This window comes from Barbus barbus, assembly GCF_936440315.1.
Source record: "Barbus barbus genome assembly, chromosome: 5".
Classification (NCBI taxonomy): domain Eukaryota; kingdom Metazoa; phylum Chordata; class Actinopteri; order Cypriniformes; family Cyprinidae; genus Barbus; species Barbus barbus.
In genome coordinates, this window is record NC_136733.1 from 33,470,612 (window position 1) to 33,492,828 (window position 22,217).

General features: G+C 37.9%; 1 protein-coding gene across 1 annotated transcript in view; it reads left to right on the top strand.

The window, feature by feature from the left end:
- Positions 1-3,916: 3,916 nt before the first annotated feature.
- The window catches only part of LOC306869257 (substance-P receptor-like), a gene marked incomplete at both ends in the record, with an annotated part of 30,511 nt that continues 12,210 nt past the window's right edge, over positions 3,917-22,217 (top strand). The window contains 2 exons of the mRNA XM_079415943.1: positions 3,917-4,323; positions 15,172-15,366. Of these exons, the coding sequence (XP_079272069.1) occupies positions 3,917-4,323; positions 15,172-15,366 (602 nt within the window). The remainder of the gene's footprint in view (positions 4,324-15,171; positions 15,367-22,217) is intronic.

The following is a 22,217-nucleotide window of genomic DNA, read 5'->3' on the forward strand; positions in this document are numbered from 1 at the left end:
CAGACAGAGATATGGATAGATGGATAGATGGATAGATGGATAGACAGACAGACAGACAGACAGACAGAGATATGGATAGATGGATAGATGGATAGATGGATAGACAGACAGACAGACAGACAGACAGAGATATGGATAGATGGATAGACAGACAGACAGACAGACAGACAGACAGACAGACAGACAGACAGACAGACAGACAGACAGACAGACAGACAGACAGACAGACAGACAGACAGACAGATAGATAGATAGATAGATAGATAGATAGATAGATAGATAGATAGATAGATAGATAGATAGATAGATAGATAGATAGATAGATAGACAGACAGACAGACAGACAGACAGACAGACAGACAGACAGACAGACAGACAGACAGATCTGATAGTTAGGAGCTTATCTATATTTAGGCCTATAGATAGGCTAATTAAATAATGTTTATGCTTTAATAGATTAATAAAATGAAATTCTTCCTTCCTCTTATCTCTAACAAGCAACAAAGAGACTGAAAAAAAGACATCCAAATATGCTTGAATGTAATTCTGATTACATAATTTATATCTAAAGACTGACATAAATAAAACTCCCATCAAACACGCGATGACTTGACACATCCTTTGACTTTACATGCCCACGACAGCCAGTTGATGATCTGTTTTATAAAAGGAGACGTGTTTGGCTTGAAGAACTAAAGCCTCTTAAATAAAGAAAATATCTCTGTATGATGTGTCACAACAACTTTAATCATCAGAAGTAGCCTACTTGTTGTTGACTTTTTATGGCATTATATCCGTGTTTCACAGAAAATCCTATTTTTTCCATTCACATACACAGCATGCTCACAGACATTGATTATCTCCCAGGTAGCTTTGTGGTTAATTACATTTTTCAAAAGTCTTCACAGTCCTGCCTAAACTCTCCAGCTTTTCACTGCAGGGCAAACTCTCAGAGGATCTTTTTAAAAAATATATAAAGGTATTCTCTGCCTTATCATTGACATGTTTATTGACCTGCACTCTTATTAAGTGTGTAATATTCAGTGTTATGACTTTTTATAATAAAGGAACGTGCTAAATGCACTGTGAAGGATACAATCAATATTTTAATGGATAAATAAATTATTGAATTGAACATTTTTGTCTTTTTTTTTCTGATTGACTTTTTGTCAACTGAACAATTAATATGTTGTTAAACAAATGAATGCATGTATTTCTATCCCTCAAAGCCTCATTTTCGTTCCTGTCTAAAATTAAGGTGCTACTCCAAGGTCTATTGACAAAACAATATTTATTAGTTTCATAGTTTGAGAAAATAAGGGGAAAATTAACAATCAAAAACTTTGAAGAATAGCCGTTTTTCTCTCCCTTATGAAACTAAAAATCTATTAGCAGTTATTTTACATCCAATTACTGCGGAACAAAGCTGCCATTCCACATTCTATTAAATTCAGTTCACGGTTGCAACACTGATAGATGGACACTAATAAACAAACCACTTCTTCATTTTTATTGCAAGTATTGAATGTCCAGATGGATCGAGAGACACCGAGCTTATAAGAACTGGGATATTTTTATGAATGAAGGTCCTTCAGCATTGGGCAGATTGTTGCCCTTCTCTTTTACTCTTTTTCTCTCAAGGTACATTAAATGTGACCCATGTGGATGACAGTTGGTGTGTGAAATTAAATTTCTGATTTCTTTTTTGTCGACAACCAGTGGTCAGCCAAATCTTGATTTGTTCAGCAGAGCTCCTTGCCAGAGGATATTATGTTGCTATGATCTAAAGGTAAAGTACACACAAGACTGACAAAAGACGAGAGCATTAAAGGATTGCCCAGATATGTTTTCTGCATTGCATTCAGTCCTTTGTGTGAACCAATTTCTTCAAGATAATCTTGACCGGTTTAATAAAAGAAAATATCTTATACAATCAACAAAACAATAATAATAAAAAAAACTATTAAGGAAATAAAAATATGCCCATATGTGTAGGTGAAATTAGATGTCTGCAACCCAGATGCTGTCATGATACATGTTAATTAACACTGATGAGTTGCCACAGCACATCACAATTACATGCTTCTCTAAGTCTTCTCTAAGGTTCTTCAAGGAATCTGCTATTCATGTAATGCATGTGATGTGCTTTCCAACCCCACTGAATTGATTATCATAAAAGAGGTCCACAACAACATAATTTGTATGCCTGCAGAGTCCTTTTGTTCAGTTTTTTTTACAAGAAGAAAAAAAACTAACTATAGTGAAAAGAAGATAAAGATACCATAAATCTTTTCTCTAGTGTGTGATTATCTAAAAAGGGGGGGTTATTTCAAATCATTATAGAGCTACAGAAAACAGTCACTTAGAACGCAAAAAGAAAAAAGGCAATTAACAACACCTCACAGCAATCCACCCCCCCCCCCCCCCCCCACACACACACAAAAAATGCCCATAGCAATGTAATGTTGGTTGAAGGAGTGATTCACTAAAATGCTGAAAATTTGCTCTGTAAAGGGCAGTTCCCTGGGCTTACTCTGAATCATAGCATCAAAACATCCCTTGTTACATGGACACATACACTTGACTAATGCGTGTATTCTGTATGCTGAATGATGACAGGAAAATTATGCCCAAAAAATGAGAACACCCTATACAAAGCAAGCAATGTCCATAATTTGAAAGGCCTCCACAAAGCCTTTCCCAACCCCAGGAAAAACCTTTAGGACGAAATGGAACAGCATGTCAGGCTGCATGACACACACAACGTCAGGGTCTGGCCTTACTGATGGTCCTGCATCTTGTTGAACATATAAAACATGCCCCCCAATCCCCCCCCCCATCAAAAACCCCACATTAATCCCTTCCTTCAGCTTACACTCTTCTGGGAAGGCTTGCAACTAAATGTTGGAACATGAATGTAGGGATTTGTACCCATTCAGAGCCTCAGTGAGGTATGCGTTTGGCAAATGTTAGCTTGCAGTTAGTATTCCAACTGATTCTGAGGCTGCCCAATTCGCCTACAACTTATCATGCAAATAATAAAAATCATATTTAGCATTGTCTATCGTGCATTGTCTTAAACACCGACAGATTGAGAACAGACATGGAACCACTAGGTGGAGACCGTGAGCTTTTACTGAATTACTTGTGTCAAATTGATGAGTTGGGATAGGTAAATAAGTGATTTAATGTGAAAAGGAACTTGCAAAAAGCATCATACCAAATCACTGACATCGTTATCAATCTTGAAGTCTCATAGGCTAATATTCTATCCAATCTGAAAGGACCACACAATATCTTCCAACTTGAATATACAAGATGCGCTGTGAATTAATGATACCTCACATTCAAAAAAAAAAAAAAAAAAGGATTTCCAATGACACGTCTATTCTTTTTGTTTCATTTGTTTTGCCACCAAAAATAATCTTCCAACCTGGGTGGCACACCTGGCGCGTTCTGAATCACATATGCAGATTACTCATATTTCGTATTAAACAAAACAAAAAAACAGAACTGCATTTGAAAGGACGAGTCCCATTCGTTTTCTCTCAGAAGCGCGTGTTCACAGCATCTGCTCGTTTGTGCGCGCGACTTCTCTTTCGGCACGCGCTGCGCACTTGGCAGTGACTGCTCAGAGGAGCGAGGTGCGTGTAACCGAGAGCTAAAATTGGTTTCGTGATGAGGAAAAGTGAAGGAGCACAGTCTGTTGTCTTGTCTTCTTTGGAAAAACCACAGGGCTCATTCTGCCTTCTCATTGAATACAACTGAGGGACACGAATCTGAATTCTTTTTGCGTCATGAAATTCAATTTTTTTTCTCAAATAGAGACATGGTCGATTGAATATTAATACGAAATCCAGTCAAAAAAACGTATTATTTTAATCACATTTAACCCAATATATTTTCCCTAATAGTAATGGATTCGCTCATCACTTCCACTGACTTCCAAAGTAACTGGACAACCAACTCCACTGCACAGAATGAAACCGAGATATACTGGAACCAGTTTGTGCAACCGGTTTGGAGAATAGTGCTCTGGGCAGTGGCTTACAGCACAATTGTCATCGTCTCCGTGGTGGGCAATGTCACGGTGATATGGATCATTTTGGCGCACAAACGCATGAGAACCGTGACGAACTATTTCCTCGTGAACTTGGCATTCGCTGAAGCGTCAATGTCCGCATTCAACACCGTTATAAACTTTGTCTACTCCGTGCACAATGAATGGTATTTCGGACTCTATTACTGCCGATTCCACAACTTCTTTCCCATAGCCGCCGTCTTCGCTTCTATATATTCAATGACCGCGATTGCACTCGACAGGTAAGTTCAATCGTTTCCATTCACATACGCGCGGATCTCAGCAGTGCGCGTGAGGAAACGTTGGGTTTCTTTGCATGTTTTGTTGTTAAAAAATGTACACAATACATAAAAGTAAGCATATGTAAAGTATAAAAGCGCACAACATTTAAATTATTAGTTTGTTTCGCTCTTTAAGCAGCGAAGCCCCTTACATGGCCATGGTTTCCTTCCGACTTTAGAAAATAACTGCTATTTGGTATTGGCCACCATTATGGTCACCATTATTTCCTGATGCTTCTTTTACTGCTTAGTAGTTTCCATATTAATTTATTATGGTTTTACATTAGTAACTTTAACTAGCCTAGGGTAAAATGGGGGAAGATGATCCTCTTAACAGTGTGCATATAGCCTACTTTTAAATTGTAATGTTTAGATATAAGTTTATATATAAGTTTACCACGATGATGCATCAGCCAATGTGCTATTAAAAGAAATAAAAAATAATAAAAATATGCTTAAAAAAATGCTAAAATATAAAATTATTCAAAGAAGCCATTGTACCCCAAAGGGACTAATTTTATCGTTTCACTTCAAAATAAAAACTATATTTTTAATTCCACAAATCTTAAAACATGAATGGGTCCAATCTGTCCAATCTGTCCATACAATGCCACAGATTACTATTTTCTATAGACACAGAGTATTACATATGTTGACATTCACATGAAATGTCAAAATAAATGTGATTTTGTTTGAGATTTTTTTATTAAGGTAGGGGCATCTTATTACTATTGACTACTTAACTATGGTTACTATGGATATGCAGTAATTGTAATGCTAGTTATTGTTACTAATAATTGTTTAATTATTAGTACTACCTCTTTTACAATCCAAACACAAGTATAATGTTGTAGCTCTTTTCAGGTCCATATTAGGAGTTATCAGAGCATAGGTGGCAGAGGTCATTTGTATGTGATGTCATATGATAGATGATAATCCTACTCATTAACTTCCATAGATATCGTTTAGAAATGTTAATTTTTTTACTTTGTGAAAAAAAGAGTGCTGTGTCTGCCTTGTTTCTTCATTCAATTATCATGTGTAGCATAAAGGGATTATTCACAAGAGGGGCTGGATTTCAGGTAAAGTCTGACCTTTCATCACCCTGTTCTAATTCTAATATGCCATTTTTACAACCTTTTGACACAGCATAGCTAATACTCAAAAACAGTGCCTGCTTTCATCTATCTACATGCAGACACATGAACTTCTTTACAATTCTATTACCTGAGAGACCCGTTGGGTAGATGGAGGGCAGGCGTCAAGGGAAGACTACACTGTGTGTGTTCAGGTCCTTATAGAGGAAATACTGGAGGGTTATTTATCTTACGAAGATTCTTAAAAAAAAAAAGCAAGCCAAGATTACATTATATCTAAACAAGAAGCACACAACAAATTAATCATGGGTTTACAAACAAAAAACTCACAGCAAATGCCTTGATTTTCTTGTAAAGAAGACATTTACAGAGCCTAGAGCTTTTCATTAAGCACTCTGAGTAGTTCTGGGAGTAGAATGTTTCAGTAGAATTTTAGCATGTTTTATCTTCTGCCAGTTTTAAGTGATTTCTGTCAGGCAGTGATTTGATTACTATCAACTAACGGGCAATAGGAGGATTGAAAATTGAATTAGGTCTAAAGATGTAATGTAGAAATAACATTTAATTAGCATTTTCAGAATGCTTGGTTTCTGAAAAAACTTAAATCGTTTTAGATAAAATAGTTAAAGTCAGTGTAAAATGAAAATGCACCATATTTTCTAAATGCATGCTATGTATAATATTGGGAACAAATCATCCATGCATTTAATTTTTAACTTTATTTATATATTTTTAAATCCAAATATCATAGCTAGATCTTCCTAATATCTAAATACTTCTTCAATCATTTAGTCTACTTAAACCGGCCCCATTCTTGCAATTGACTGCAAACTCACATTCAGATTTGCCTTCATCCAATCAACAACTGGATAGAACCAAAACACCTGCCTACATTTTTTTTCTTTTCACTAGGATGTATAGCACAATATGAAAAGAAAGATCAGTCGCTACTTCCCTTACACTTTAAGAAGGTCCAGGTATTAGCAAAATGAAAGCATAATAACAAAGACGTTCAAAAAAATTTAAAACATATTTTTATTTATTATGTTATTTATTTATATTTAAATCATATTGTATAATATTCATTACATTTATATTTTAATATTTATTTACATGGATATTGCTCTTTATTTTGCCTTACCGTGTTAAGAGTAAAAAAAATCATCCAGTAAAACCCAGTTGAAAATAATTACTCCAATACAAACTCTCCTAGGCACTTTGGCTGATGTGTTTTTCTTGCCCCAGATTTCAGCTCTGTTGCTCTGGTTGAGTCAGAGTTGCTTTTTAACACATGCAGACGGGTGTACATTCACAAACAGTTGCAAGGCTGTCACCTCTGTGCAGACAGATCACTTAGGTTGAGCTGCAGTGTGTGACATAATTGTGTTACATGCTTTAGTAGCAATAAACGATTGCCTCTCTGTCCAAATATAACATCTCACATTCTCAATCATCTCAGCTGTTTTTACTTATTTTATTTCTTGCATTTAAAAACATGCAAAGGTGCTGACAAGCACAGACTCCTCAAGTCGAGCTGTGATGGCATGCTAAAGAGCATTTGGCATCTGGTGAAACGACGCATGGCTCAGAGGTTCAAACTGTCATGTGTGGCAGGAATAAGATTCCTAATCTAATTACCAGACAGAAGCTAAATTTGAAAGAAAAGCACTGCAAGCATCACATTGTGTAACCGCACTGTCCGTCTCTGCTCCCTCTAGCATGTTGTCGTTATTGATTTAGCCCTGCCGCTGTTCAGACCGATGATCAGTTGCTCTGAGCTCCACTTATGTCAAATAGATGTGCTTGAATGTATGTCTGTGCTGCGTCTGACCTCTTCACCTGCTGGAGACTCTGCCATGAGTCTATTGTCAGTTCTTCATTACTCACTCATCTTTCTGGCACTGTATGTAATCATGTTGTCTTTCAGGACGTCACTTTAAGTGAGCATGACTGGAGAGGCTGAAAACAAATTCATGGGGAAAAAATCTGATTGCCCATCACTTATAAGCTTGTGTGTGTGTGTGTGTGTGTGTGTGTGTGCTTGCTGGTGGTTTAGCTGTAAGGTTTTCCCATTATCAGTGGAGTGGAAGTTCTCTCATTTTACTGAATTGCAAATGTCAAATTTACGTTTTGTTCTCTTTGATGTTTTGCTTTTATACTTTGAGGCACTGAATTTCAAGGAAATTCTAAGCAATATTTTCCTCTAAAATTAAAATTTTATGATAATGTACTCAACCTTATTTTTCTAAACCCGTATGAACAGAAATAATAAAAAATGGGGATTGATCTGTCAAACTTCAAAATGACGAATACACTATCAAACACCCATAAAAGATAATCTAGTAATGTTCCCCTCTGCTCTAAAAATCTATTTCAAAATCTATTTCAAGTCATATGGACTGCAAAAATGGTGCATTAAATCAGTTAATTGCCAGATACCATTCATTTTTGCATGTAACAAAAAAAGCATGCTGTCAGTGGTGCAATATTTGTTACAGTGGATGATTTTCAGTGAATAACACTGAAAGCTGTCATATTGCTTCAGAAGTTGCACTATTTTTTTGTCATTTTGGAGCTAATCTTTCCGCTTGCACATGCTTTCCCATATAATAAAAGTGAAAGGGAAAACATTTGTATTCATATTGACTTTTTGTGTTCCAAAGAAGAAAGTCAGTCATATGGGGTTTGAACAAAACAAGGGTGAGTAAATGGTGACAGAATTTTTATTTCAATGTCACATAGTTTACCAAAAAAGAAAAAAAAGGAAGAAATATTCCATATGCATAAATATTCATTCCATGCAGGGGCTCTAAAATTTCACAGAGGAAAAACAATTGTCTTAACAAGGACACAACTGCCTAACAATTGGCCTGAACCTATGATTTATTAAAATAAATCGATCATTATTCAGGTTGTGAATCTAAAGGGCAGTTGTGAATATTAGACTAGAGCATTCCAGGAAGTTAGAGACTAATTAAAAATCACTTAAATTGGTAAAAATTTAAACTCACTCAATTTTTGTTGGGATTTTTTTCCATGGTTAAACAAACATAAGGGACAATGAGACAAAATTGTTTCTTTTTGGGAAAGAAGAATCCCGCATAAATGACAATAATCGCTTGAACTCATGAACTTAAGAACTACTCACATGTGTAAAAATGTAAAGAATAAGTAAAATAAGGACCTCAGATGACATCAGATGATGCCAACCCTGAAACAACATAAAAAACTAGCAAATTTTGCTATAGTTTAATCGCAACATATAATCATTGCTGTTAACTAACTGCATGATTCTACTGTACATTTCTACCATATGGACATCAAATTCAGATAGTCACCACTGGTAAGATACTACTAAATATAATGTAGTTACTTTAATCTTCTGTAAAGCTGCTTTGCAATGATTTGCATTGTGAAAAGCGCTATATATAAACTTGAATTGAAGTAATACGATCCTGGATGAGCACTAATCTTCCAGTTGTGTGCTAGGCCTATATTATGGTGAATGGTCAATGCAAGAGCTGTCAATCTGACTGCTTAGTCCAATCCAGTAAAACTTAGTCTTTACTCATTGTCCCTTCCCAGTATCCACCCACCATACCTAACACTTGCGGATGAAGGGAGTAACTTGTAACTTCGGTTAAATTGTAAACAATCAACCAAAGGTTTGTTCTATTAATGCAACAATAAGCATTTTCAAAAATGAAGTTTTTAAGTTTAAAAGAACTAATGAATTACTATCAACAGACCATGAATAGCCCCGAAAGCTTGTTTCTTTCAATATCACTGGTGTTTTAGATATCACTGAAGTAGCTTAATATATGTCTGTATTAATGTAACATACAGTTGCCTTAATTAAAGATGTTCATTAACTGGAATATTTAGTGATATTTCAAAGTGATTTTTTATAATTTTGACAGATAGAAAATATTATATTTACTATAATATTACTAAATACTAATATTACTATTACTAAATATTTTATATTTACTTTAGATACAATAATATATATATATATATATATATATATAAATCAGGGCAGTCGTTGTTACGGAGCTCCAAGGAGGAAGATGAGATCAGGCAAAGATAATCCAAAATAACAGTCCACTCAAAAACGTGTAACAGACAATAACTGGCAACTGAAATAGGGAAAATTCAGGACTTATAAACCCAGGGGCTAATGGGATAATTAATGAAACAGGTGGTGACAATGAACTTAACAAGACACAGGCAAAAACTAGGTAAAACAGAAACTCAACACAGACATGTGACAGATATCGCCCCCTCCCGGGAAGGCGTGTCCTCACGCCGTAAAGAGTTCAAACTGAGGATGGAGAGTGGGGGCTCTGGAGGAGGGAGTGGAGCAGGAGAGAGGGCAGACCAAACACAGAACAAAATAAAAGTCCATGGGGGAGTGGAAGTTGGAAGGAGCCAAGGGGAAGCCAGGAGCAGGAGGAGCCATGTGTTGAGCCAGAGACCAACCAGGACGAGGCCCCAGGGCAGAGCCGAAGGCGGGAGGAGCCAAGGTGGGAATGACGCCTTGACAGTCATGGACACCCTGGGGACGACCGATGGAGATGCAGCCCTCGCAGATGGAGACCCAGATGGAGCCGAAAAGCCAATGAAGCGACACTCAGCCGATGGTCCTGGAGACAGAGGAGGAGCCGCGGCGACGAGCGTCCGAGGAGGAACCGGAAATCCAGAGGTCAGAGGCTGAGCCAGTGGACCAAGGACAAAGGCGGAGTCGGAGGGAAGGAGGAGCCAGCCGTAGGTGCAGGCAGGTCGACAACTGACCAAGGTGGAGCCGAATGGACGAGGGAGCCCGGAGAAGCCGTATGGCCAATGGTTTCCGGTGGAGCTGAGGGAGGGAGGAGCCAAGGTGGAGCCGAAGTGTCGACGGACCAAGGTGGAGCAGGGGGCACAGAGTTCTGAGGCGGAGACAGGGGATCCTCTGTGTAGGATTGAGCTGATGGTCCGAAGACACTCGGCATATCCAGTTGACCAGTGGGAGGTGCAGAGGGGCTGAAGGACATCAGTGATGGTGGGGCTGAAGGACTGGTTGAGTGAGGAGGTGGGAGAGGGAGGCTGGGCGGGGATTCAGGAAACACAGGAGATTCAGGGCTGGACGGGACCAGCGGAGACACAGGAGATTCAGGGCTGGACGGGACCAGTGGAGACACATGAGTATTGGGAAAACAGGGAGCTTAGGGTTCACCTCTCCAAAAAAGTAAATCAGGTCCTCCGAAAAAATGTCCTTTAGTTCCTCATAATATCCACCAGAGGCCAGTTCGTATTCACTCACAGCGGGAGGAGTGTGGGCGGGACAATCCTCCATATCCCCGAACTCCACTAAAACTCCCTCAGTGCTCAGCGGTATAGCCGGCTCACACACCTGGTCAGACCATTGTGGGGTAGTAGGCTTTGGGGCGATGGTAACTTCCAACCTTGTCCTTGGTCCAAGTTCCTCCATCGCGGTGCGCTGAACTCCTCGGTCTGCGGTGGGCTCGTGCGACACCTCCATCGCATCTTTCGCTGGTGGTGGGCTGGTCTCTGGCAGTTGTGGAGTGGGGTTGGTGGCGAAATCATCATCCACAGGGCCGACGGTGAACATCGAGTCATTGTGTACCAGCACCCTCTCCACAAAGGTGGCAAAATCCTCTTTAAGACCGCCCGCTGGAACGCGTGCCTTTGACCGCAGGGTGTGAGCTTCCAGCGGGCGATCTCCCTGCTCCAGGCAGAGCAGTTTTACGGGGGGAGGGTCCATGGAAAAGTTTAAACAAAACAAAAAGGGGAAAAACCGAACCCCCAACTGCTCCCCGGGCGCTGCAGCATTGGCTGCCCACTGCTCCAGGTGTGTGTGTTCACCACTGTGTGTACACTTGGATGGGTTAAATGCAGAGCACAAATTCCGAGTATGGGTCACCATACTTGGCCACACACCATTTCCCTTTCCTTATATATATTTTGTGTGTGTGTGTGTGTGTGCTTTTAGATGACAGGACAGTGGAGATTGACAGAAAAGTGTTGGGAGAGGAGAGGGGGAAGGAATCGACAAAAGACCCTGGGTCAAGATTCGAACACTGGTCAGCCGGAGGCACAGTTGTGCTATATGTCAGTGCTCTAACAAACAAGGTTATAGGCACCAGCAATTACATTTTAAAGCATCCGTGTGAAAATAAACCTTGACTTTTGGAGGCATTTGGGAGATTCTTAGAACATTCCAGTGAATTATTCATTGAATATTAAATTGGTAGAGCAGACCACAAATGCGCAGTGTATTCTGTCTTTTTTCATACTGTTACAATGGAACACAAAGGAAACATGAAAATAATCAGGAGGAAAAGAATTCAGCGGACTCAAAAGAGCTCTTGCCATAGATATTGTTGAAATATCATGTCACCAAAAAATATCAAGCATTACATTATTCTCTTGACGTCTGAAAATAGAACATGAAGGAAAATTTACAGCTCATTCAATCAAACTGACGGAAAAGGATTATTTGTAGTGCAACCTCAGTATTTGAAATTATTTATTTCACTGTTTTTGAGAGAAAATTTCAAGATTAGAAGTGCCTCCCATAATCTAAAATGCAATAGACTCTTTGGGAAAAAGGTGTATTGGTTGAACTTTTCAACATTTTCAAATGGTGTTGAAAAAATTATCATCATCGAGACACATTCAGATCCCGGATGTCCTTTGGCTTTAGCAAAGCATCATGTAATGCCACTACAATGATTATCTTAAGATATACATTGTGTTATGTTGAGTTTGGGCTTGTTTGAAATGAGAACACCTGCTTTAAATAAATGTATGTGATATACTAGGGTTTACTAATGTTTAGTGAAGCTACCAAAACGTGGCCCAAAAGCTGTACTTGATATTGTTTGGTCTACATGAAACAATTATGCTTTTCAACAATATATGACACAAGACTATCTGTTGTGTAGGAAGCTTAATGGTAAAGTCACATTTTCAAGTAAAGTCACATTTTTATTTTCAATATAGGCATATATTTTGGTTCGCATTTTTGACCATTTTCTCTGTCAGCCAAAAACCAACTATTGAAATTTGTATCTCTATTTTTATCTTACATAAAATAATGTACTTTAGTTTGAGAGTAGGCACTCAAACTAATTTCACCAAGGTCCAGTCACTTTAAAATTTCTGGCCTCGCCACTGAATTGCGGTTTAGTAAATCAGTGAGATTAATTGAGAAACTGTTCCAAATGATTTATAATTATTAGTGATTCACCAAAATGAAACAGCTCATAAGTCATTCACTCAAAAATAAGACTTCACTGGTTGCACTGTGTGTTTCACGCTGAGAACCTTTAACAGAACCGAACATCGTGAAAATCTTGGTTCAGTAGAGATCACACATCGCACACAGCTTCTGAGGGAAACAAAGCAATGTTTTACTCTTCAGATAAAATGCTGACATAGCCTGGCTTTGAATACTAACTGAAAGTGGTACATTAGGTTCTGCAAGGTTTCTCCCAGCTCCAAATGATTAATTTAAATAAATCCTGCCACAAGTGTATATTCACTGTCCATATACTGTAACCGATAACTGTAACAGATATTCTTTATTACTGCAGAGCTCATATTATAACAATGATACCTGTTGTTACTAAAGCACAAACCCAAATCTAAAAACTGTACAAATCCACTATTGTAGACGCTCAATAGGTTTGTAAGCTGTGTGTGTGGGATTTACTCTCTGGGCATTTTCATTCCGTTTTATAATGATACAGCTCCATATTGGAGCAAATGATTTAAGAGGATTTATCTTAGATAACACTGAGATCGTTGTGCTGGACAGTGATGTGTCTGTGTGGATGTGATGAAGTCACTGATGTGTTGACAGATTAACTTGTTGCGAGTGCAGAGCAGGACAATATCTCATGCTTTCAAGCACAACCCGAGCTGCAAAGTATCAATGAAGATTACAGTGGGAAAATAAGTGATTTAAATAGAATGTGTTGAGAGTGAAATTAAGATATTTTTGATGAAATCGGAGAGCTATCTGAACCTCCATAGACAGCAACGCAACTGAAATGTTCCTAGGTCCAGAAGCATCTGTAAATACATCTGTAAAACAGTCCATGTGGGGTGGTGATGGCGCAGTGGATAAGACACATGCCTTTGGTGTGAGAGACCCGGGTTCGAATCCACTGTGAGACACCAATGTGTCCCTGAGCAAGACACTTAACCCCTAGTTGCTCCAGAGGCGTGCGACCTCTGACATATATAGCAATTGTAAGTCGCTTTGGATAAAAGCGTCAGCTAAATGAATAAATGTAAATGTGACATCAGTGGCTCAACTTCAGCTTTGCGACGCTACGAGAATACTTATTTTTTTGCACAAAGTCAACAAAAATAACTATTTACTCAACCATTTTTCTCCCCCGAGTTACGTTGTCCACCATTTTAGAGAGTATCACAATGCATACGCACATAAACAACGTTTATTATGCAGTTTTCGTTCATGCTTTTCCCCTGAACGTAAACAACGCTGATTACGTCAAATACGTTCTTGGGGTACTCTGCAAGAATAGTTCACCAAATTTCCAGCAAATTTTCTCACCCTCAGGCAATCCAATATGTAGATGACTTTGTATCTTCATCTGAACAGATTTGGAGAATTGTAGCATTATATCACTTTCTCACCAAAGGATCCTCTGCAGTGAATGGGTGCCGTCAGAATGAGAGTCCAAACATCTGATAAAAACATCACAGTAATCCACAAGTAATTCACACCACTTCAGTCCATCAACGAACATCTTGAGAAGTAAAAAGTTGCATGTTTGTGAGTCCATAATAACATCCAGTGAAAAAGTCCATCCTCTGTTGTCCTCTCACATCAAAATCCACCAACATATTTGTTTAGAATGGTTTTGGACTGTTTTTACTTACTTGTATTTTACTTGTATTTCTCTCCTAATTCAGCAAGATGACTTTTTCAATGGAGAAAGAAATATTATGGACCATGGACTTGTATTTGAGGCGGAAACAATAGTTTAAAGTTAAATGCCTTAATGAATGATGTTTCTTACAATCATGCAGCATTTCACTTCACAAGATTATTATAGGGCTGCACGATAAATCACATGTGATTGTCGTGCGCATCTTGTCAGTATGATTAGTAGTAAATCACGTGCTTTCAGATGGAGTGGCATTAAATACACAGAGCTGTAGATCACTGACAAGATACGCAATATCGCGTTCATAATCGCAGATGAATCGCCTTATGAACGCGATATTGCGTAGCTTGTCAGTGAACTACGGCTCTGTATACTAAATGCGTTCCATCTGAAAGCACGTGATGCGCATGATCATCGCATGCGATTTATCATGCAGCCCTATATCAGCTGTTTGGACTCTCACTCTGACGGCACCCATTCACTGCAGAGGATCAGTTGGTGAGCAAGTGATGTGATGTTAAATTTCACCAAATCTGCTATTATGAATAAACAAACTCATCTACATCTTTGTTGGCCTGAGGGTGATAAAATTTTCAGCAAATTTGCATTATACTATTCCTTTAAAAGTTTTAATATTAAATGTATTTGTTCAATTTTTAATAATTAGATTTCATTTTTATTGTTTTTGCTCATCTTGAAATAAGCTTAAAGAAAAAAATGTAAGCAGTAAGCACCTCAGTATACAACAGCTGTGGAGCTTTCAGCACATCTGTCTGTTTCTTCCACAGATATATGGCCATCATTCATCCCCTGCAGCAGAGGATGTCTGCAACTCAGACAAAGGTGGTCATCGGGGTCATCTGGGTGCTGGCTCTTCTGCTGGCCTTCCCACAATACTACTACTCCGACACAGACCAGCTGCCCGGCAGGGTGGTCTGCTACATCGACTGGCCTGAGTACACTGTCCTCGACTTCAAAACAATGTAAACATCTCACTTTTAACTAATCTGCACGCTTAATTGCCCAATGCCACCATTTGCTGATATTGGAAAATATTTAGGTTGAATATTTGCTTCAGAAATGTATTTAAATGTAGATTTATGGCTGTAGGTGCATGATAATTCCTTTTCCAGATCAGATTCCTTTTCCAGATTTCACCAACATTTCCGGATGTTGCTGGAAATATTACCTTTATTACTCTCTAGTTTTGGAGTAATCAAAAATCAGCGCTGCTTTTTCCCTACATGTTGCTTATATAACAACAGAGAGGAGCTTCATTACAAAGAAAACAGTAAACACAGGAAAGTCATGGTCCTAAGAGAGAGAAAAGACAAGAGTGCAAGACTATTAAAGCAAACATAATTGGAAATCTTGCCCAAGGGTGAATACAATGACTTTACAAGAGCAGACGCTAATGATTATTACTCCTCCGTACTGTGGTTATATACTCTCAAAAAGTTGGCTTGTATGCAGATCAACTTTAATCTGAAGTGCTGAGGTCTAATGTCAAGTGCTGTGAAAATGGTGCACAAAGACATCGAACATCGAGCCCAATAGAAGCCGAGATCATTCTGCAAAGAAATTTTGTGGACGGTACTTTGTTTTGAAACACGGTGAGGACAGCTGTGGGGGAAGGGTGCACAGATGTGCCAGTGGTGATGTCACAAAACCGCTTAAATCATGAAATCCGATTTTGCACAAATAACTTGGCTAAACAGTGCATGTTTAGCAACAGTGAAAGTTTCCATTAATAGTGCATGTGATGCACTCATCTGGATATCAGGTATCTATTGTGGAGCATTTGCTCATTTGCAAGTTAAAACATAAATGTAAATCTTTAAAATTAGAAATTTCCAAAAACTATTTTGATTTATTATCGAAATTAAAACATGTGTCTGAGAACTGTGTGCTGGAGACGGTATTGCTGCTGTCGCTTATTAATAAACAACTACAGTGAGCACTTAGCAAAACAATAACAAATTCCAGTGCTATAATATTACTTATTACATATTAACACACTTGAACACACTAAACCCAAATCAAAACTTCTGCTCAACAACATTCTTCATCTTTATTACATATATCACTGCTGTTATCTTTGTAGAGAAAGACACCATCGAAAAGTAGTGTTATTATGATTTATCACCCCCTGCCGTAAAAAAATCATTTTCTTTCTCTCCCTCCCTTCTTTCTGTTTTATTTTTTTTCCTTTGTATATTTCAATCACCTGTTTCTGCCTCTCACTCACATTCTGTTTTGTACAGTTTTTTGGTGTACTTGTTATATTCCTCTTTCTGTCTGTCTTTACTGCTGTGAGTGAGAAGTGCGAGTCCTTCTCTGTTAGTTAGTAAAGGAGTCAGACTTCTACGGCCCCCGAGATGTTCCCTTAAGCACCCCACCGTCTCTCTCTTACTCACTAAAACTCATCTCACATTTTCCCCAAAATCCCCTCTTCCATTACCGTGTCTTTCACACCGCAGTTGAGCTGTGATATAAAACCTTTTTTGCTGGTGTTCCTACCAGGGGGTATGGAAGCTAGCACATCCATTTTCTACAGAACAATATATTTCTTTATAATTCACACTTTTCTGCAAGAAACATTAATTAGTTTATCTTAATCTCTATTGTTATCTCATTTTACACTAAAAATATCCTTAAAATAATACAAATTTACTTGACAACAATAATATAATAAGACCATATTTACACCTGGCATTAGTATAAAAACTCATTTGTCCCGAATGTGCCTCAGATCGCAGGGTAGCCTGTTCGCAACCACTCGCCCATCACACAAGTGATTTAGACTTGTGTGAAATCACAAGGATTATGGTCTATCTGGGCATTTGAGATTTTAGTATTGAGATAACAGTTAGGATCATGAATTGCAGTAGTACTACAGTGCACCTTGAGTGTATATTAGCACCATTTGTTGCTTTATTTTGGGATCCGATAGAGCCGTTGGACACGGAAACAGTGGGCCGTGAATCAGACGGTATTTGAGCACTGCTCTCGGTTCTCTGCAAAAGTGATGTATTGGAGAGTGTGCTGCAATAAGAGGAGCGTGTCTCGACAAAATCCAAACACAAGTAGTCATATTTGGAACGCTTGTTAATTCCAGGTGGAAGCGTTAATGTGTCTCGACTGACCACTTGCAATCGGATCACTGAAAACCCATCTTAAAACCAGATGTAAACATAATCTAAAATCTGTTTTCAGTGAAAATATGTTGTAATTTTTTTTACCTCATCTCTTAAACCTCACAAAATTTTGTTATAAAAACCTTTTGCCATTGGGATAAAAAAAACAAAAAAACAACAACATTTAATAGCTTATATTCATTTCAGTTTGCAAAAAAAAAAAAAAAAAAAGAAAAGAAAGAGAATAGTGTTTTACAAGCTCCATTGAGCAAGATGAGGGCAACACTGATCAGGAAGACTCCTCTGAGATGTTAATATATCATTTGATATACTTACCCTTAATTAGAGCAAATAAGCATAAAATAATTAGTAGTAATTTCTAATTAGTGAGCCTTTTTCTTCCTAAATAGGATTAGAAATGAAGAAAATGTGGGAGTAAAGTATTAGTGCCACAGCAAAAAAGTAAGATCCATACAAATTTGCTTTTCAAGTACTTTGTTGTTTTAAGAATGTTCAGATATTATAACTGAAAACCAAGTCCAAAAATACTGAGTAAGAATGATTTGCTGTGTACTGTACTCCAGTAACGTCTAACATCATCTCGATTCTGACAAGCATGCAGGAAGTAAAAACTGAGCACAAGCATCTTCAGATCCACATGAGGTTGGATGCGCGTAGCAGGAAGCCAAACTGTCTTCAGCACTGTAGCGGTGAGCTGTTCATCAACATCAGCTTAAAGATTACTCATAATACGGCAGTTATTTTGATTGTCTTAAATTAGATATTGTAGTTTAGTTCATCTCTAAATCTTCTTCAGAGCTTCACACTAATTTCACACACAGAAATAGAACCAGTCTGCACTTAGCCTGTGTGATACTCACACAAATTCACTCAATGAAATGAAAAATCCCCTTTAAATCCACTTTTGAGTATCATTGTCATCTAGTCAGCATGCTTAACAATCACACAGTCCACGTCTGAATGGATGTAGCACTTAGTATTTTTTATAATGAAGCTGTAATAACTTGTACAGATGGGTTAAGTGCGCCAAACCGAGATGAGACCTGTCTCGCGTTAACATAATAGAGGAGTCTGATTAGCAATGACACAAGGTCTGTTTTATAGCACATGAACTGAGTCTGAAGTGTTGCACGGCACACTATCTAGCTCTTGTTCATGGCTTCGCCGTGCTGGGTGTTATGATAGACTCGAGACACATGCCAGAGTATAAATAGTCCGGTGTGTTATGAAAGCTCACATGCAACATACCTGACATGAGCTCATGCTTATGTTCAAGTGCTGACAAATTATCTGTATGTTACTCAGATAACTTTCACACACGTATACGTATATAATTCTGTTCTCACATACACACGCAGACCACCCAGATTTTTTTTTTTTTTCACTGAGATAAAGACTTTATTGTTGTTTAATTTAAAGGGGTCATATAATGCTACATGCACTTTTACAAGTTGTTTGAACTAAAATGTGTGTTGGCAGGGTGTGTACACAACCACCCTATAATGATAAAAATCCACCTAGTGTTTTTTTTTTTAATCTACTAAAATCTTTACCCCTTTCTCAAATTGAGCCGATCTCAGATGCCTGTTGTGTGACGTCACACGGACGAAGGCCGCTCCCATGATAGTTTGATTGACAGTAGCATTTTAGCACAGACTGCACTGGTGTCTTACCTCAGACCCACCCTGAGTGAGCTGTCATCAGTTGTTTCACCGCCGGAGCAGATGTAGACAAGAATGACTCCTAAGCGATTGAGGTGTTTTTTTGTTGGATGTAATAATGAACATAGCAGTCGTCATTTACTCCCGTCATCTGAGCCGCTGAAGAGGTTTCAGTGGCGGAGCCAGAGGGGTATCCAGGGTGGTTAGGTGTTAGGGTTAGGGTTTAATATGCTACGATTTCATTTTCTTTGTTTAATCGTACTGAAATAAGCGTTTATTTTAGCCTCGAACTCAAGGATGTGACACGTTTGGTGTTCCGCATCGAGCTTAGTCTCGTCCATTTCTAGCCTCTCATGCACATGCTCTCACGCCACACGTTTATTTACAGAGTGAAAAACATCGCAGAGCAGAGAGGACATAGACAACGAGCTGACGGACACGACAGAACAGGTCACTTATAATATCATGAAACAAAGTCTCAGCGTTCAAATTCTGTTAGTTTTATTAAGAATTTCAAACGATAAAAACAGTTTTGGGGTTGTTTAGTGGCTGGCGTGACGGATCATGCGCGCTCCCGCTTTTCAAGTTCAAGCGAAGCAGGAGTGCATTCTTATTAGCATGAAGTAAACATTGAATGAACATCCCATCCACGTTGAAAGATACACTACAACTTACTGAATATAGTGTTTCATGTAATCACTCAATGAGTGTTTCAATCGTGGAAAGACAGCAGCTACAAAACATTGTCACATAACAACAAAAAAATTCACCCAGTGTCCATAAACTTGTGAGAAAAACAGAGAATTTTGTAAAAATTAAATTTAAATATTTACTCATAATTGCTCTTTTTTAATTATAATTAATAAAAATGAATAGATATAACGTAATTATAGAAATGGTCTAATATGAACTTGTATACAAACCAATTGTTACTTTAACCTTAACAATAGTTTAGTTTAGAAAAAATGTACATTACCAGTCAAAAGTTTTTGAACAATAAGATTTTTTATGTTTTTAAAGAATTCTCTTTTGTTTTCAAGCCTGCATTTATTTGATCCAAAATGCAGCAAAATCAGTTATATTGTGAAATATGTTCACTATTTAAAATAACTGCTTTATTTGAATATATATTCAAATGTAATTTATTCCTGTGATCAAAGCAAAATTTTCAGCATCATTACTCTAGTCTTCAGTGTCACATGATCCTTCAGAAATCATTCTAATATACTTATTTGCTGCTCAAGAATTATAATTTTTTTTAATCATTATTATTATAAATATTAGACAGTGATCAAGGTTATTACATGCAAAAGTTTTTGGTCCAATAATTAACACCTCTGTTTTTTCAGAATTTAGCAGTAAGAAATTGCTAGTCATCCAGTTTTTGATAACAACTATACATTCAACTATACATACAACTATACATAGTTTTGGAAATTGGTAAGTTTCATCAGGTCGCGAAGAAATATAGAGCTGGGTATCATCAGCATAACAGTGAAAGCTAACACCATGTTTCCTAATGATATCTCCCAAGGGTAACATGTAAAGCGTGAAAAGTAAGGGGCCAACAACTGAGCCTTGAGGTACTCCATACTGCACTTGTGATTGGTATGATACCTCTTCATTTACTGCCACAAATTGATGGCGGTCTAATAAGTAAGATTTGAACCATGCCAGTGCACTTCCTCTAATGCCAACATAATTTTCTAGTCTACATCTGATGTGATACTGTGGCTGACAGCTGCATGGTTACAATTTTATCTCTAATGGTTTCGATCTTGGAAGTAAAGTATTTCATAAAGTCATTACTACTGTGCTGCTGGGTAATGTCTGCACCTGCTGATGTTATATTTTTTGTTAATTTAGCCACTGTATTAAATAAATACTTGGGGTTGTGTTTTTTTTCTTCTAAAAGAGACGTAAAGTAAGCAGATCTAGCAGTTTGTAATACTTTTCTGTAGGATAGGGTACTTTCCCGCCAAGCAATACGAAATACCTCTAATTTTGTTTTTCTCCAGCTACGCTCCATTTTCTGGGCTGCTCTCTTTAGGGCCCGAGTGTGCTCATTATACCACGGTGTTGGATTCTTTTCTTTAATCTTCCTTAAGCGTAAAGGAGCAACCGTATCTAAAGTGCTAGAAAAGTGAGAGTCAATAGTTTCTGTTACATCATCAAGTTGTTCTGAGCTATTGGATATGCTGAGGAATTGAGATAAGTCAGGAAGATTATTTATAAAGTAGTCTTTTGTGGTAGAAGTGATGGTTCTACCATATTTGTAACAAGGAGTTGACTTTACAGCTTTAGCTATATGGAATATACACGAAACTAGATAATGATCTGAGATATCATCGCTGTGCTGCAATATTTCAATGCCACTGACATCAATTCCATGTGGCAGTATTAAATCTAGAGTATGATTTCGACAATGAGTAGGTCCTGAAACGTGTTGTTTAACACCAATGGAGTTTAGAATGCCTATAAATGCTGATCCCACGAATCTCTTTCATTATCAACATGGATATTAAAATCACCAGCAATTAGGACTACCTAAGGTAGCCAGCACTACCTCAGATAGAAAATCAGTAAATTCTTTAATAAAGTCTGTATGGTGCCCTGGTGGCCTGTATACAGTAGCCAGTACAAACATCGCAGGGGATTTATCATTAACACTTGTTTCTTTGGATAATGTTATATGAAGCACCGTTACTTTGAACAAATTATACTTGAAACCGGACCTCTGAGAAATACTGAAAAAATTGTTATAAATTGTGGCAACACCTCCCCCTTTACCTTTTGGATGCGGTTCATGTTTGTAACTGTAATCTTGGGGGGTAGACTCGTTTAAAGTAATGTAGTCATCTGGTTTTAGCCAGGTTTCTGTCAAACAAAGCACATCTAGTTTATGGTCAGTGATAATATCATTTACAAAAAGTGCTTTTGTAGACAGGGATCTTATATTCAATAAGCCAAGCTTTACGTATAATTTGTTTATCTGTATTATATCTGTTTTTTATT